This window comes from Nymphaea colorata, chromosome 3, assembly GCF_008831285.2.
Source record: "Nymphaea colorata isolate Beijing-Zhang1983 chromosome 3, ASM883128v2, whole genome shotgun sequence".
NCBI lineage: Eukaryota > Viridiplantae > Streptophyta > Magnoliopsida > Nymphaeales > Nymphaeaceae > Nymphaea > Nymphaea colorata.
The window spans coordinates 5,506,783-5,526,091 of NC_045140.1; the positions used below are offsets into that span (position 1 = coordinate 5,506,783).

The 19,309-nt window shown below is 36.0% G+C and overlaps 1 protein-coding gene across 1 annotated transcript; it reads left to right on the forward strand.

Annotated features, from left to right (window-relative positions):
- The first annotated feature begins 2,456 nt into the window (after nucleotides 1-2,456).
- On the forward strand, nucleotides 2,457-11,154 carry LOC116251456 (rhodanese-like domain-containing protein 11, chloroplastic). Its single transcript, XM_031625744.2, has 10 exons — nucleotides 2,457-2,920; nucleotides 3,038-3,136; nucleotides 4,365-4,472; nucleotides 4,605-4,701; nucleotides 6,822-6,861; nucleotides 6,938-7,012; nucleotides 7,544-7,631; nucleotides 8,696-8,763; nucleotides 10,115-10,187; nucleotides 10,677-11,154. The coding sequence occupies exons 1-10, from the start codon at nucleotides 2,774-2,776 to the stop codon at nucleotides 10,761-10,763; spliced, it is 882 nt and encodes a 293-aa protein (XP_031481604.1). The 5' UTR covers nucleotides 2,457-2,773; the 3' UTR covers nucleotides 10,764-11,154.
- Nucleotides 11,155-19,309: the final 8,155 nt, after the last annotated feature.

Sequence of the window (19,309 nt, forward strand, 5' to 3'; positions counted from 1 at the left end):
AACATGTTTGTTTGTGTTGTCTATTTTGTCAAGTATTTGATAGTACATAACATGTTTGATTATTCTATCTCTTCCATCCAATGATAAGATCAAAAGTATCAACTTAATCCATAATAACGTCAATTAGCATATGATATACATTTTTCACTACTAACATCAATTTAAAATATATCATTAATAAAAACATCAACTTAACACTTGTTAGCATCAATTTAAAGTTTTATCATATTAAATTTTGCATGCTTCTGGAGGAGATTAATAATGATAATACAATAACACAAGTATAAAACTAGAAATGTGAAAACCATCTAAATAATTCATCTACTTTAACAAGAAGAGTAAAATAATTAACATGGCATCAAGTTTCTAACAAGTTAACAACTTGCTTGCCAAAATTTTTGTTCCAAATCAAACCATTATAACAGGTCAAGATACAAATGGGCAAACATCAACACTTCCCTAGATACAAAGGTTCGTAAACTAAAAGAAAATAACACTACAAACACTTCAAGCTAACACAATGCTATCATAGTTACGTTCTCTAGTTTGTGTTCCCCTTTGATGTGTTCTTGCTGAAAGAGTGTGTTGAATGTCAAATAGTCTTACAATCTATAGTTTTCTTCATCAAAATTTGAAAACAAAATATCACAATTGTGAGACCAAATAAAATAATACATGTACATAAAGAATAAACTAAAATATATCAAGCTGGAATACATGTCAGAGGCAGTATTTCCAATTTCATGTTTTTCAGATGTTAAGGTAACTTTCAGGAATTAGGTAACAGGATCCTTAATTTGTTTTCAGTTTATGATTTAATCATTTCTAATGCATTGTTAATTCTGTTCTAATGTTATTGACATATCTTAAAACAATTTAGAGCTGGGTTGTAGTTTTTTTAGGAATTTTCAAAGGGTTTTAAGTTGCAGCAAGCATTTATGTGAACCTAGCTTTGCATTAAACCTCAAATAAACTTTTTTTAGGTTTTTTAGAATATTTAGAGTTTGCATGACCTGAATGTTGTAGTTTGTATTTAAGATTCTGGTTAAGTGTCTAGGTTTGTTTTTTTAGCATTGCCTAGCTTTAGTCACTGTTTGTTTTCTCATTAGACTGATGTCACAATAGGTAATCAAACATAACAGAGAAAGCTGTACTTTATCCTTTCATCATTTGTTTTTGCCATAGAGTTTGTTTCTTGCTTCTGCTGCATTGGCCTGAGAGTACAAGAACAAATCACGAGGATTGGATCGAGAGCCTTTATCTGGATAATGCAACGACATTCTACATAAGGACAGCTTGATTTTGCATTTAAAATTTATTGGTTGTAATTGTTTTTTACTTCTTCTTTTTAATCAAGCTTAACATTTGGGTGTTTACATTTTATCTGAAGTAATGAAGTTTTTTTCTGATCATTTTTTTTAATATTTTGTCATTTTATCCCATGCACTATCGATTCAAGTCGATCTTCTTATAGTGAAAATTGGTTAAAAGAATATGTTTCAAAGTGATCTTATCGAAATTAACTAGCATAGTTGACCACCTTCGATTTTATCCGGTATCAAGAAAATCAGCTTCTTGGGGGCATTGGGTTACTTATAACTTAAGATTTGAGGTCACTTGAATTAGTAATTTCTTCAATAAAATCATGAATTAGTAATTTCTGGATTTGGAAGTTCTTGCTTACCTATGTTTGGATCATTGTTAAAGTCAAACTTTCCCTCACTAATTTTAGATGAAACCAGGTGACAACTTAAAACAGTATAATGTGGATCTGTTCTCTAAATTGAGATCTTAAATTAATAAGCTAAGGATTTTGGGGTTGATAGTCTTGCCAGTTTGTCACCAAGGGTGTGTTGTCTTGTAACATGGAACCCACGTTACACAGTGACACAGACCCAATAGTAAGAGCAAGAGGAAGAGGAAGAGGAAGGAGAAGGGTTTTTGGCTCTTATATAGTATCTGATGTTACACTCACATACACCCAAAAGTAATCAAGGACGTCATTCCTATCATTGTGCATATTAAACATTGAGAAATATAAAGCATTGGTTGTAGCTAATCTTTAATAAAGTATTCCAATGACACTCCAAAGCAAGGTTTTGGAATGTTTGGATGACATCAAAACTAGACTAGAAAACTTAATTTTGACAAAAGCTGGTTTTAAAAGAGAATTGAATGGCCCCTACCTCTATAGTGCAAAAAAAATGCATTGACACAAATCAATTTTTTAAAAGTATTAAAAACTATTCTTTCGCAAAACTAGTTGTCACAAGACAACTTTTCTTTTGTTGGTGTCATCGAAACGCTCTCTAATATTTTTAGCGAAACTTTGTGTTGAAAACGAAAAGGTAGACTATGTTGCTACGCATGGCATAGCCGCATATGATATGTAGTTCATGAGAGGGGCAACTTCCCGAATATCCTTGAAAATATCCTGTTTAAATCAGTGTTTCCGCCATTATCCACTGTGAGGACTGGGGAGTCCCCACCAAAGCAGATCGCAGGCCCCAGGGAGCATTCTACTCTCTTGTGTCTCTGCCGCTTCGGCGTCGCAGCAAAGAGAGAGGTAGTTCCAGATTGCGATCACGTTGGCTTTGCCAGATGTCAGGATAAGATACGAAGGCGCATTTGCCTGCTACTAACTGCTCCTATCTGAGGGCGAGTCAATTGGCACCCTCTCTCTCTCCATCATTCGTCATCCTGTTTGCAATTTCCCATCGATTTGGTGCGGATAGACAAGACTTTCCTACCATATTTGCCTGCACCAAAGACCATGACTCGAGCTCTGAGTCTCGCCCTTCCACATGGTCTTGCCGTTCACGACCATCGAAGCTTCCAAGGGCGCCCCCTGGCCTTTGCGGGATTCGTTTCCGTCCCTGCAACTCTCAGGAAGACGTCTCACTGCAAAACCCATTTCAAGGTGGGTAGTGATGATCTAGGATTGACATCATTTCCTTCTTTCTTTCTTCTTTTTCTTATTGTAGGCGGGGATTGGGGTCAATGATTCTGTTTTTTCTTTGACAATATTGGTAATCAGCATTCAAGGGAGATACGGATGCAGATGGGTGGGGAGGACGACGAGTCAGTGAGGCAAATGAAGGAGATGGCTGCGGCAAAGAAGAGATGGGAAGCATTGGTACTTCCACCCTTTTTCTGTTCATTTTCTCCTCTTACTGGGTTTGGTTCTTGGTTTTCTCTAGATGGGATTGATGGGACCTATGGCATCGCCAATGCTTAATGAAGGTGCTTTTGTTGGCGGGAATTCTGTTCGTTTATTATAAGGATGCCATTCTGTGCTTGCTCTTTTTGTTCCTAGAGTGGATACTATGGTTGGTTTTGGATGGGTTGGGAAGTCGCGTTTTTGGCTGAAATGCTGTCCCATCAACCTTCCAACTTTTCTGCAACCGTCTATAAGCTGCTAAGAAGTTCATGCCACTGAGGCAGGGGCGGAGATGGCCATTTCTGGCTAAGGGGCAGTAGCAGTTTAATTTTTAAAGGGGCATCACTATGTAAAGAAAAAAAAATATCTGTTATCAATATAGAAATATGGTTCTTCCCCGCACACACAAGTTCACACTTGCCTCCGCCAATAGATTGAATGCTGCAGTATGGGTTTGGAATATGCGGTTTGGCCCATGCTAATAAGGAATAGTAATGTTCCTGGATATTAGTAAAACAGCCTAATTAATCACATAGTTATTGGTGGTGGGCAATCAGTTCGCTTGTCTGTCTAGGCTTGAATTAAATAAGCCTGATAAGTTCACCATTCATGATCATTTCACATGCTTGCATATGTATCGATAACTTAATATTTCTTAGTGGGCGTAGTTTCTAATTGTGCCATATGAAAACGTATTGCTGCGCAGCTTAGATGTAATGATATGCTTGCATAGTCTCCCACGTTCTAAAAAATTCTATGTTCGTGGATCCATATCCGCATGACAGGTTAGAAGATTGATACTTAGGAATTATGATGAGCTATTGCATTTTGTTCCTTCTGATATCTCGTTCTTATCCTAAATTATGATCCCCTAGAGCTAGGTACAAGAAAAATACCTTTTTTTTGTACAAAAAGAACACTGCTTACTCTGGAACTTCATCTTTCTCTCAGGACTTCACCACAAGTAGCTGAATGGAAATTTTGAATTTGATTTTTGACTCGTTAATTGAGTTATTTGCTTCTTTTCCTCATTGTCTTCAAGCAAGAGAGTGTTTCTGGTTACGTCTTGCATTGATTATTATTGCACTGTTCACTGTTTTTAATTTATATATTTTTCATCCTCAGAAAATTTGTAATCGCAGTTGGTACGTCTTCTGTACTAGATCTGTCACGTTCTACTAGATGAATGACACTTTGTTTACAGGTCAGGCAAGGTAAAGTTGTAGCTCTTTCAACCAAGGAAGCTGGGTATGCAGTCCAATTGTCAAATAAAGCTCTTCTCGATGTTCGTCCTTCAGTAGAACACAAGAAGGTAGTGGGCTTAATCCGGTTCGGTAGAATGAACTTGTTGTTAGCACGTGGACTCTGCAGGAGAAATTTTCTTTTTCAAATTTTATCCATAATCATCAATTACTATTTATTTCTTTATAGCTCCCCTTTGCAGGCCTGGGTCAAGGGATCTACTTGGATACCACTATTTGACGTGGATGACAAAGTGGATGTAGGAACATTATCCAGAAAGATGTCAAATTTTTTGATGGGTATGGACATGTTTTTCTGTGTCAATGCTGTGATTCTTTTCTATAATGAGTTTTAATTTCAGAATGCATTTATGTCTTTCATGTTAACTGCTTTTCAATAAGCTCTTACAATGTTTAAAAAGCCTCTATATTAATGTCTTCCTTCAGCCCAGGGTTAGCAATTAGCACTAACCAAAGAAGTGAAAGTTTCTTACATCAATTTGATCGGACCCTTCTTTTTGAATGACATTCTTCATTGTCAGACAACTTAGGGGCCTCAGCTTTTTCTCATCAAATGCAGGAAGCATGCTTCACTTGAAGACACATTTCTGGGGGTGTCTTGAATTTGTATGAGTGCATATTTTTCGTTGGTGGACTAGTGCTCTACATACAGCTTCTATGTCCTCACTGCTATTCCTTTGCTTAATTCATATAACTGCTTTTAAGAGCTCTTAAGAGCAGGACTGCAGTGTGGGAAATGAACATCTTTCATTAAGTCATTTACTCTCAGATGCTGTACCTTTCAGGAGGGAGTGTGTATTCTTGTGCTGTTTCACTTAATACAAATTCAATACTGTGGCTGAATGGCAGATCAACATAATTGCTTGCTTTTATGGGATAGAACACTAGTGGCCATTCGTCTGGTTTTTGTGATTTTGAGCCAGACTTGAATTGGTCCAAGATCTGACCAGAGCTTATCTGATCTGTGTGACTGAAAAGGAGACTTGTTGGCAAATATATATATTATACAATTTGAGTTTTTCCACTTGAAAATGTAGTTAGGCGGTATGCTCCATGGTTTTTCCTAAGCTAGGTTCCATCGGATTCCTCCTATCCTTTGATCTCATGCATCTTCAAATACTAATTGTTCTGTTACTAGTACTAGAGTTGTCATTAGAAAGTACCATACCATGAACTGCACAGTTTTAAGTTTTTGATTGGTTTCTGGATTACTTGAGAAGATTTCTGGAAACTTTTGTGTTTTTGACATGAAAATAAGACTGTTGGGACACTATATTGGCTATACGCAAATAAGGAACCTTGATGCTTTCTCAAAGGGTTATTTAGAAAAGAACATCCTGTCATGCATATTACTGAGGTTCTAGCATCAAAAGATCTGTCAAATTTGGACGAGCGACTAACCGTGGCAGCAGTACAGCACAAACGGCTACTTCCTTTCCGTATGTTTACATAAGCTTTTGCTTAGATTTAGATGGGATTATTGTAGCAGCTTTTCAACATAAACTGTGTTGCAATTCGAAAAATTGCTAGACCCAAAGCAATATTCAGTTGAAAACTTGAGTTTTGCATCTCGTAGTAGTGAATTTGGAAGTGGCTGCACTGTTCAGCTGAAACTTTCTTACATTTAACAAAAGTACAGAGAATTTGGTTGAAGTATCTTAAGATTGAAGACGTGCTTCAGGTAGTATGTTCTTCAGCTCTTGAGTGCAGTTGTAGGCTTAGACTATTTACCTGTTCATGATAGTAAGTTGAAATTTACTGAATGGTTTGACTTTTTAGCTGATTGTATAAAATGCACCCAGTAGAATGATTTGCAGCAAGCTGAAAAGTTGACAGGAAGAATAATAATCTAAATTCATAAGACGGATTACAGTTTCAAATTCCTATCTGGTATCCTTGAAACAATAGCTATTTCAATTCAGGAAGAGATGAGTCTAAAAATTGCAAACAGGCTAATGGTAGGTTTTGATGTACGATCAAAATGCATGCTTTACACATCATTTCAGTTGACTTGACTGTGTTTTTTCTCGAACATATTATGCATTTTTGGTATCTGATTCTCATGGTTGAATTAGTTTAAGACTTCTGTGCTGTTTTGGAGTATGGAGTGTACACAACATTCCTTCTGTGAGGGTTCAAATCTGCAAAGACAGAACCATGCTGTTCTTCATTATTTTTGGAAATCTATGTGCAGATCATCTGATTCATGTACCTCTAACAGTTTGTCTCCATTGTTCACTTCCTGCCGTTATTAAATAAAACTGATCATGTTCTTTGTTGATCATGTCTTAATAATCTAGCTTAGTTAGACTCACGTTGCATTCAATATTGTGACATCTCTTGCTGTTTCAATAAAAGCTTGAACCAAACACTTCTAAACTTGGAATAAACTCCTGCAGGAGGTTGGTGGAGTGGTGCTCCCACATTAGTCTATCAAACGTACGTCGAATTCATGTTCTCTTCTAGCTTCTTGCCGGTCTAAATATACTTGAACTTCATGGGATGTACCTTGCAGTGACTTCATTGGAAAGGTGGAGGAGACGTTTCCTAAAGATGCCGATCTCATTGTTGCATGCCAGAAGGGGTTAAGGTGCCTTTCTTAGCTTCTGCTCAGATTGACAATTGTTTGTAAGATCTAGAGTTCATTGACAAATGGAGGAAGGATGCAACATGATCTAGTTTACTCCATTGTCTTTCTCGAATAGAAAGTGTACTGTTTCTTCTCTATGCCAAGGAATTCGGTTCATGGAATCTAATTGGTTTGTTCAATCTCCTTTCCTTGAGAGGCCTGCTTGTAAACACCAACTGAGTTAAATCGTGTTGTTTACATTCTTATACATTTGTTTGATAAAAATATACTCCTACCCAAGCTTCTTTTGAGTAGGAGATCGTGATTAATATTCATGAGTAAACTGTGCACGTGCCCCCACATAGGAAACATGCTGCCTAGATTGTATTCTGTGGCCAAAGAACAAGTACACTGTCATGGATAGAAAATTGTCATCAATAATTTCTGATTGGACTTGCACATAACTAAAAGGCTCTGGACTTTAAGTTGTCTAATTATTTGCTGTTTTATCAGAATTCGTAACTTGTCAATTGACTTCTGTTTTCCCTCCAGATCTCTTGCTGCTTGTGAACAACTATATAATGCAGGTTACAGAAAACTATTTTGGATTCAAGGTGGTCTCGAGTCTGCTGAGGATGGGGTATTTGTTTAAAATCCTCTTTCCTTTTTTCTGTGCAGATGTCTCTGATTTAAAAGCTATATGGGAAACTTTCAAATTCACAACTAATTTTTTTGCAATAATCAGAACCACATTTAAGGTCTGACATATTTAACAATGCACCATGCACCTAACTTTTCTGGTGGTTAATTTAGTATATCCACTAGGACCACTACTTGGTACTCTGTCAAGACCACTAGTAGGTCAGTGGTACATTTTTGCCCATTAAGCATACAAACGTGAAATGTTTAAGGCTACCTGATTACCTCAAGACCACAAATTTGATGTTACAAAGAGAATAATGAATGTAAGAAGCCAATGGTCAACACATAAAAAAAAAAAAAAACCTACTGTGAGAGTCTTTTAGTCATTTGAACTCGTTAACTCACTTTGGAAAGCAAGGTTAAAACATTGTCACAAATAATCTTTCTCGGGTTTTTCACGGCAAGGTTTTCCTCCGGTACTTTTCCACAAAGTTGTTTTTTTGGGAAAAATCTTGGGAAAATCACGGCAAACTTTAAAAGTTTTAAAAAAATTCTACACATTAGTTAGAAATAAAATAAATGAGAACCTAATAAGAAGATACAAATAAAACTATATGAAAGTGATACAAAGAATTCTTAATGATGATAAAATAATGAAAAATAATTTAGTTTAAGTTTAAAATTGAATCAATGATGATATTAATGTTAAAAAGGATAAAAATGAAAAAAATACGAAAAAATCGCTATAAAAACACGATAATTTTATTTTTTCCCTGTTTTTCCAAAATATCGCAACTTTTTTCTTCCTTTTCCCCTTTTTTCATTTTTTCTGTTAATATCACTATATGTTTGAAAATATCACAATCTCTGTGACATGGGCGTTAAAATAAGGGAAATCAGAAATGTGTTTTAGATTAACTGGAAAAATTTAGATATATTTAACATCAAAAGTCTAAATACGTTTTGATTATTGCCAAAGCATTAGGTGAGGTTTGAAGATTTCCCTTGCATAAGCTCAAATCAAGGAGATATTTGGATGATAGTATTATTTTTATTGGCCAGGATTTTGAAAGGGAAGGTCCACAACCTTTTAAGTTTGCTGCAATTGGTGGAGTATCTGAATTTCTCGGGTAATTTCATATGCCAAAAATGTTTATACTATGAAACTTGGTGCTGTCTCTCTCTCTCTCTCTCTCTTTTGCATGGTGCTGTTGTTCATGTAAACAGATCCCACAAACCCATTGCATCACTGACCATGTCAACCTGTCGTTTGTTTATTAATTTCTAATTCTTTAATTGTTTCATGTATTTTCATGAGACAAGTGTTGTTTTCACTAGGAATTTTCAGCTTGCTAATGCCACCTACCACTCTATTACTATCTTTCATGGCCTGAAATGTCAGGCCAGATCCTTAAAGCTCAATGTCTGTACACTTGCAATAACATGAAAATGGAAAATAGAGTTGTAACTAGTTCAATTCAAAACAAAGATGGGTTTTACTGTAAAAGGAAGTGTGATTTTGTTTGTCTTACCCAAGGATAAAGTTTTACAAAAGCACACCAATAGCATTTTGCAAGTATCCAAAAAACCGACTAGAAACTTTTCATAATTCTCAAAAAATTTATGATATTTACTAGTTTCTACCCTTAGTATTTTGTTACTGTTTTATGCTTTTGTTTGAAAGATTTATTGTTATTATTCATTTTCCAATTTTTTTATGACAATAAAAGATATCTTGGGAATTATCCTTGCAAAAAATGTTTCTCCTTTTGTCTAAAGTCTAAACCAAAAAGGGACAATGTTGTGATTTTAGTAAGAACGAGCGGAAATTAAATGACAAGGTAAATTGGTTTGAATTTTTCTAAAACACAATTAAATCTGATAAAATTGTACATTTTTTATATGTTGAAAACAAAAAAATTGATTTTTTTTTCTTAAGTCAATGATAAACTGTGATTTTAGCCAGGATGAAACAATAACTTTACAAAAACACGCTTTGGTACCCATTTTATTTTCAGAAAGAAGAAGATGTTAGCTCAAGACTTACAGTTGTCTGTAGCTAGGTAAAATGTGGCCTACGTGAACAACGTGATACCTTAAATAAGTTGGCCTTAAAAGTTGGGGTTTGCTGGGTAATCTATAGGACAACACTTAATACCTCTTCTTTTCTTTTCTTTTTTTTATGAAAAAAGGAACAGTATGATTTCCTTCTTATCAATGTGAAGCATCGGGAGCAAGAATGAGAAAGTCACGTTTCTGTGGGGAACAAATTGATAAATAATGAGTACAGAAGACTAAAGGGGCATGTAAACTGATGCATTTTGACCTGTTCCCTGCTTAAAATTTACATGCCAGGGGTGGTTAATACTTACTTTGCTACTGATTGGCTTGACCATTTTTTGAATATGTACAAGTTCTCCTATTTCTCGGGGTTTTTTTTTTTTTTGGCTTCATTTGCACTGATTGCTGCATTATTGGCAGTTGGACCGACCAGCAAAGGGCTGCAGCTGCAAAAGAAGGCTGGGGATATCGATTTATTTTCTCTGCAAGACTGGTATATGCCTTTCTGCATGGATGATTTATGTAGGCTTATGCATTAGGGTCCTCTGTTGCATTCATCCCTGGCTTATAGGAAATTGATGAACCGATAAAATTATTGCTATTGACAAATTCATCCTTAGCCTGAGTGTCCCAAATAAGTCTCTGAGGTTAAATTTGTCAGTTATAATGGCTATTATGACAAAGATCCTTCAAAGAGGTAAAAAAATGGAATGGGTTGCTATAATCGCATAGTCTCATAAACCCTTTTTTTAACTTATGACTATGTTAAGCTGCTAAGTCTGATCAGATAACAGAAGAATGAACTCGTCTTGATTCTTGAATCTTCAAATTTCAGAGTTACTCGTAATAACACAGGTGTGAATAGAATTGGCTATAATTTTGGGGATGAATTTGGAAAGAAACGTGCTCATTACATTTCTTTAAGTAGGCAGAACCATTTATATACCACCTGACATGGTACTGTTGATTGTGCTTGGTGCAGGTTGGACTATTTCTACTTGCAGATGCCCTATTTATCGGTGTTCAGCAGGCTGGTAGTTTTCTTCAAGACCTGAGGGCTCCTCACTGATTCATCTATTTTCCACTGAGAATTCATCCTTCATGCACTAATCATGCTCATCAGTGTTTGGGAGGGTGGTAGTTTCCTTCACTGATTCATCTGCTGTCCACCAAGAAATTATCCTTTGCACACAGTCTTGTTTATTGGTGTTTAGCAAGCTGGTAGTTTCCTTCAAGACCTGTGGCCTCCTCACTGATTGATCAACTTGCTACTGAGGATTCATCCTTTGTGCATGAACCGTATAAACATTGTGAAAGATTTTGAAGTGAGCTTTTCTTTGACATGCCAAGATCTTTGTAATGGTCCAATTTTGTCAAAAGCTGTTTATTCACACTTACAGCAGGAACTTTAAAACTATGTGTTCCATGTGGGCAATTATTCTTTATCTTTTTAGTTTTTATGGGATTCTGGAACTTCCTTTGTTGGGGCCATATTTGATTTTTCGAGCTGTCCTCCGAGACCAGAACCAGGCAGGGGTCAGTATGAACGTCAATGAATCAGATTGGGATCAGATATCCAGCTGAATTGGTTTAAACAAGTCGGATAATTTAACATTCCATTGAAAAACTGAATCAGCTTTGGTTTTAAGAAATAACATCCCATCGGAATTAAATTTGGATCTGGTTTTGAACAAATATCCAATCAAATGATAAGCAGGTATATATAATTCATACATAGCTAATATTGGGCAGGTTAAGGCATCGTGAGAAGGTCCCAACCCGGTTGCTAGCCCTTCAAAACACAGGTTGAATTTTTCCTCATCTCTTTTCATCACTCCTTGATGGCTCTTAGCCTCCTATTGTTTCTTTCTTTTCAATATAGACTAAACCATAAGAAAAGGGATGATGAGTAGCATCGACAGGAATCGAACTGACACCAGGCTTTCACTACTTGCCAGTATAACCAGATCCCTAGTTTTTCTTTTTCTTTTGGAGTAACTACTGCATGAAGTTACCTTCTTCTTCTTCTTTTTCTTCTTTTTCTTCTTCTTCTTCTTCTTCTTCTTCTTCTGTTCTCATGCTTCAAATAACTTTTTCTGCACTTTTCTTGGGTATCATCTTTTTTTCCAGCCTGTTATTTTTCCTTTGATGTCTTTTTTATCTTTTTTCCTCTCTTCATCTTGCTTTTTTTTAATCTTCGCCCCTGTTCTTGTTTTTGGTCGTCTTTGTTCTTGTTCTTATTCTTCTTCTCATAATTGTTTGATATTTCGTCCACTCACTATTTTTATCTACCATTTGCCATGAGGGTATAATTACTCATTAAATTTTTAAATAGGAATCGTGCCTCCAATGTTGGAAAAGTAGGCTGTGTCCCACCTTTTCATGGTCGTGCAATCAAACAAAGGACACTTTGCCTGAATGCTGGTGATCAGGTGACTCAAACAGTATACAGAATGAGATGCAGCGCCACTTTATTCTGAAAGTCAATGCCAGTAATCGTGGGGATCGCTTTTGAAAAATAGGTTCAAGTACTTGTCCTTTCTGTTCATGTGTGCGCCATCATACATAGGACACAACGTCCAGAAGTTGTCAACAGAAGGACAAAAGTTGTAACAAACAGTCTAGTTACTTTTGCCCCTAGAAAACAGAGGGGAACATATGATCCCAACTTACAAAAAAGTATATGGAAATGCATGCTCTAAGCCCAGCCTACTAATGGACTATGTGTATCATCATCTTGCATTAAGTGTTTCATAAATATACTTCAATCTTTCCAACAAATTCAAGAAACAATGACAAAGTGTTCTTATTACCAAACATACTCTTAAAGATCGTTTATCCGTAGAAATACTATGTAAGTGTTTTATGAATATGCCCCAAAGAATGTTTCTGCTGTCAACCAAACCCTTTAAACTCCACATCCAAAATTTAAATGACATCGAAACTCGATCGGGAAAGTGATTCAGGATAACTTGGGCTAATGGGTTGGATCCAGTTTTTGATTTTGACTTAGATTGTTTGATCAATTAGTATGCTAAGCTTGTATTAATCTTTCGAGAAATAACATGACCATAACATTATATTAACAAGTAATAATTATCAAATGGGTCAGGCCAAGCCGGGAGGAACAACCACATACTCCTTAATGAGCCGTGTAAATGGCTGAGTTCTTCTAGGACCCATATGATCCATGGTCTGGCTCGATCTGGCACTATAAATGTGGGTCCAGGCTCAGACAGACCAAGCTCGGACCCAGCTCAGCCCATGTGCAAAGTTGAAGTTGAGTTAGCCAGAATCTACGTAGGCACTAATTTGAAATATATTATTGTAATTGAAAAGGTGGGTGGCTTTAAATAAAAGTAGGTGACATTTCATAAATATTCTATTCTTTTGGGATAAGGAGGAACTTTGATGAAATGAACTTTTAACGGGGATTGGCCCCAAAAGATACTCGTGCTCTATACCAACCACAGGATATATGAAAAAAGAGTTGGATTCACACTCGTATTGAATCTTGACAAGAAAAAACAATCAATGACATAGTTTGACAGAAAAGTTTGTGAAACATAGCAGTTCTTGGTCCCCGATCAAACTGATGTCTCATAATTAACATTGAATTCCTTTTCAAGCCTAGCTTTTGCTTTCTGAAAAAGGAGTTATCTTCTTTCGTTTTTTTTTTTTTTTTTGGTAAGGGTCATATTTTTATTAAAAAGCTGTCCAACAAGATATTTACATAAGCATTCTTGTTGACATGAGAAACAAAATATTGGGCAAAAAATGATAAGCGGTTACGTTTGGGGTTTGGGGTGAGTCGGAGGTTAACAATCTGCCACGCTGAAAAGACTCGGAAATCTTCTATAATTCCCTCAATTATGGGATTTTGCATAGGTTGTGTCGGGACCTAGATGGGGCATGGTACACATGTTAACGAGAGTGTTGCAGTCCTACTGTTTATGGTCAAGGGAAGTAGCACTCATGAAAATCAAACTCGACCTGCTGACCAGCTATTAATAAGAAGGTTTAAAATATTGATGAAAAAAATAGGTTAATTTTTTTTTTCCTAAGTCAATAAGTTTGATACAATACATGCCTTGAAAATTTGTTTTTATTCAAAAAATGAACAAAACTAACTTATTTTAAAAAACTATAAACACAAAAGGCATAAAAATTCAAATAATTAAAAAGATTCCAGTCGGACATTGTTGATGAACTTAGGCTCGTCCTGCTGATGTAGCTTTTGTAGTTTTTTGGGCTCTCTTGGTCGAGATCGAGTTGCGTGCACAGGGGTGTGCATGCAACAAACATACGAAAAAAGAAAAACAAAGAGGTTGAAGTATTTTAGAAACTTTTTCTATAAACAAATGTAAATGTTAATCTTTTAAGTTTTTCATAACCCCTCTTTGTTTTTTAAAGAAACTTTTTTTAAAGTTAAGAGTATTTTGATCATTATACACTCCTTCTGCACAAGGATGTGCACGTAACTAGTTTCGCTCTCTTGTGAGCCTAATTGTTTCATGGTTGTGATTCATTCTTTATGACCCTGGGCTTTGGGCAAAAAAAAAAAGGCTTCTCCAAATTACGCTAGGTACATTTACTTTCATGATTTTGTTTATTTTATATTGTCTATGGCACAAAAATTGCTTCCATTTACTCTATCAATTTCTTATTGTACATTTTCAGATAGCGATCCAATGGTGAATCTGAACTCAGGAGACATAGTTTTGAAACTTTTAAGAGACCAAGAGACATAACGAATAAGTACCTCTTAGATATAAAATTGGGTCAACACCTTCTACCACGTCTAAGATCTAAGCACCTTCACGTGAAAAACTAAGAGATTGCTTGATCGTTGTTTATGAAACACCAAAAAATGGACTGTTCATCAGGAATTGGTTTGTATTTTCTTCCAACATCACAACCAGTACCCCAAAAGCCAGTTTGTGAATAGAAACAGCAAAGCTGCCAATCAAAAGTTCACGACCTTCAATGTTTAACTTCAACTACATAGGAGGGGTCACTAACGTGCAAGTTGAAGTGCATTGAGAACAGTATCTCAAGACACCGAAAGTGGCGCTAGATCTTCAGGAGATGAGAGAGGAGAAGGGAGGAGCTTTGGCTGCGATTGAGACAAAATTTAAAAAAAAAATTATTTCTTTGTCCAGAAAATCTACCTTTTTAATATATATATATATATATATATATATTAATTTGAAGTTTTGAAAAACATTGACAAGAGTTGAAGATTAACATGAGAAACTCTAAAGTCGGATTCAAGTCGGCAGACACAAGTCAATTTGTATTAGGTGTATTCGTGCTATTGCGGCTGCATCTGTTCCATCCTGCTGTTCCACTATTCTGGCGACATTAAATCCACATCTAGAACCTACCAAATCCCGTGTTTGACAACTGTCATTTTGATTGCAACGTATGGACCTCAAATTGTGCAGTGTTGGTTTCAGACCTAGGGAAGAGTGACAAAGTCTAAGAGTATTTCATTATAAGTCAAGCCTTCATCCTTTACTCTTACTCTTTGGTTAAAAGCCGAAGCTTCCATCCTTTTTCCATTTCTCATAGAGTACCAACATCTACTTATGTCCTTGAAAATAACATCTCTATTATGTTTCTTCTATATTATGTTTCAACCATTAAAGCTTTATAAAAAGAAATAATCATAAAACTAAAACTTGGTTCAGAATTTTATTTCTTTTCAAATTGACAACCTTAGTGATTTTGTGAGATATACATAATTAGATAGTTCCTTCCCTTTATTCTCATAGTGGGAAAACCTTTCATTTGAAAATTATACTTGCACTTGATCTCTGTCGGATCAAATCAACTCAGGAGAATCGCTTTATTGTCATCCATTTAGTAACAACTGGAAGTTTGAATCTTCATGCTTTCCGCATTACCTTACAGCTCAAGACCCTGGAAGCAAAGGGAATGGGTGGGGCCTTCGAGCCTTTTTTGGGCGGTGGGATTAATATCTCTTGCTCACTCGGAACTGCTGGGGTTTTCAAATCTCTTGCTCACTCGAAACAGCTGGAGTTAGAATTCGGCGAATATAAGCAAACTTATTCCTGACAAAGGCGGGATTACTCAAGATCTATAAGTCAATCTGAATAATAAAGAACTATTTTTACTGATTAACTAAGTGCACAAAATTTATTAAGAAAGAGAACGATGAAACACCTGTTGTTGATCTTTAAAAGAGACAAGAAAATGACGAACGAACCATTTAGTGTGTAAGATCGATTGCCACGAATTTCGTGTTGACTAGTTATAATTTCTTCACTCTAATTATGGGGATGTTTGGAATATTTGCTTATGATTTTGCCTGAATAAATTCATCAGGTAATCCTCTTTCATGTTTGGAAGTACTTGTCATGTTTACGTCGACGCAGCTTAAGACCTCGAAAACAGGAGGAATGAAGGTATTTGGACCTCTTTTTTTTCTGGCAGTAGATTATTAACATCTCGGCCTTTCGCTCACTTGAAAGCATTGTCGCAAAAAACATGTACGGGTATGATATGGTGAGAACTTTCTCGAGTATAATACTGTAGAGTTATATATCTCAAGAAAATCTCACCAATTTTTTAAAAAATTAAAACATTTAATAAATCCTGAAAATTATAAAAAATAAAAATACCAAAAAATGTGAAAAAACGCATATAATATGCATATAATAAGTGTTTTTATCACGTTTTTTTTTATTTTCTAACGTTTTTTTCACGTTTTATATGACTGGCTCTGTTTTGGCGTATTATACATGTTTTTTTCGAATAAGATGCATTTTCTGTGACAAAAACTATGTACTTATAAATGTATGCCAACTTGGAATAGGAGAATTAAGGGATAAAAATTCAGTTGTCTTGTGGGGAAAACTGAATGATTTAAAAACTTGGCTTTGGCATCCACTTAGTTGAAAAAGTTCAAACATTTCACATAGTCATGCTTAAGTTTTGGTGCTATAACAAAAAAATTGGATTTCTTTAACTTAACTGCTCGTGTTCTATATAATTCAATCAGTGAAATGAAAGAAATCAAAACTTGTGTATTTGAAGCATGTTATATGTAAGATTTTCGATTTTCACAAAAGAAAATTGACAAGAACCAACATCAACTCATCCAAATGGACCCCCCGCTAGAATGACCAGCTAGGACCAAAAAATATAAAATATCATGTGGACAAGGAAGGAAGATTACACCTCAAAGTGCAAAGATAAACTCTATCTCCGCAGCTAAAACATGTCCCCTTTCATATTTTTAAGCATATAATGCAATATTTTGGAAGCCAACTTCCATATTATAGTTTATAACATAACAGATGAGGTGGAATCTGTCCATCCCTTATGACCACGTGCTCTCCTCGCACTCGAACATGTGGACAAGTGTCGTATTGTAGGGGCTTCGAACAAAGCACGAACTCGTCGAAGCAAATTCATGAAACAATAACATGTTGTTCTTTCTTAGTAAAACAAATGACCTGATGATGATGAGAACACAAGTTTTCCTTTCTGTTCTCATGTTTTGAGTAAATTGCTTTTCCCAGCTTTGTTTTTTGGTAACTTCTTTCTCTTCTTCTTGTCCTCCTTCGTTTGATATGCCCTTTTCATCTTTTATTGTTGGTCTCCTCAACTTTTGCATTTTTCTATCTTCTGATTCTTTTCCCCTTTTCTTGTTCTTGATTCGTTTTTCTTTTGCACTTTGTTCATATTCTTTTTCTCATAATTGTCGTTTGGTATTCTTCGACTCGTTGTAATTCTTTTTCCTATTTTCTTTTATCACACTTCACTTCTTAGCATTAGCTTGCCATCCTAATAAGACGTTTCAAATGTAAAGTCGGAGCGATTGGAGCCCCGATGGACATGCCTGTGCAATCAAACGCGGGACATGTTGTCTCGATGTCGGTGACCGCGTGAATCAAATCAACAGTACACAAAAGGGAGGATAAACTGATTAAGTGCTATAGGGAAACCTCGGGGCGAGTAATCAGGGCATTAATTTGACAAAATAGATTCTGTTTGTCCTTTCTGTTCATGTGCGTGCCACCAAGCACGGGACACACTGTCTGGAATTAGTTGTTCACGTGATCAAACAGTATACAACAAAAGGACAGAAACTCACTCGCAATAAAAGGGGAACATGTGCCCCTCGACTCTTACTGAAAAATACATGGAAATGCATGCTGGATCCAGGTAGGGAGGTGCCTGGCCGTTAGCTTAAAACGTGTTTGACAACTGAAACTTTATATTATTTGTATCACAACATTTCATGCATGTTTCATATCATGGGTTCATTTAGTAAACAGATGTGAGCCTCCCCTCACCTCAGGTGGATTCCTCCTTTTGCTCCTCGGCCTACGCATTACTGACTCATATGCCACTGTAAACACCAATTCTTGTCCGACTTGCATGTGTTAACCATGCCGCTAGCATTCATCCTGACATAAAATCAGGTAACCGTTCAATGAATATGACTAAAAAATTGGAGTAGATTTATTGAATACTTTTTAAGGCGTTTCGTTAATCTACCTCAATTTTTTAGAGTAGATTCATAAAACAGTTATAAATTGCGCCCTTTGTTTCAAAAAGAGGAGGGTGGGTTATTCACATTTCATTTGATGGTCAGAGGCGAATTGAAAGCTCAATAGTGGTAATTCTAAAGATCTTATGGGAGAAAAATAGTAATGTCTCATACGTTACCCATAATATGTAGAATGGAAGTATCGACGTAATTTCATAGAGTCCTTTGATATGAGTGCCACAAGAAGCCAGATAAGGCCTTATAGGATACTACATTCCAAAATGTCATAGTCCGTAAACTTGTGACTCAGACTCGAATCGGCTAAACACTGAGTCACTGGTTCAAAGAGTTTGACTCGGTGAAACTCTAACCGACGTACTCCGTAACCAGACAGGTAAGCGGCTAGGTTCTAATAGGACCCACATAAGTTGGGGTTGGGCTCTGCCTGGCACTATCAACGTGGGTCCAGGTTTCTCACAGACCAAGCTCGGACCCCTCTTAGCTCATGTGCAGCCAGACTGGAGTTAGCCAGAAACTAAGCACGAATTAATTTGAAATATATTCTTATATATTTGAAAAGCTTGGTCGCTTTCGGGAAAGGCAGGCGACTTTTCGTAAATATTATCTTCTTTTGAGATGAGGAGGAAGTTGGATATAATTAACTGATGAGGAGGAGATGGGCCCCAATACATACTTTCCTACGCCTCCTCTACGTCAACCACAAACTCATAAGAAAGGAAAATCTTACGTATATTGAATCTTAATGAGCCAACGACATAGTTTGACAGGAAAGTTTGTCACATGCCCCGTATCTCTGTCCCAATCAAACGCCACTATCTCCATAACATTGAAAAAATTTCTTTTCAAGCCTACTTTTTGCTTTCTAAAAAAAAAAAGATTGCCTTGTCCATACTTTTTTAATAAGGGTCACATTCTTATAAAAATCCTGTCAAATAGGATATATATATATATATATATAGATATAGATATATATATATATATATATATATAAAAGATGTATTTACTTGACCCAATCTTTATGAAAATTTTAAATATGATGTTAAATAAACTCAAATCTGGTGAGACACTTT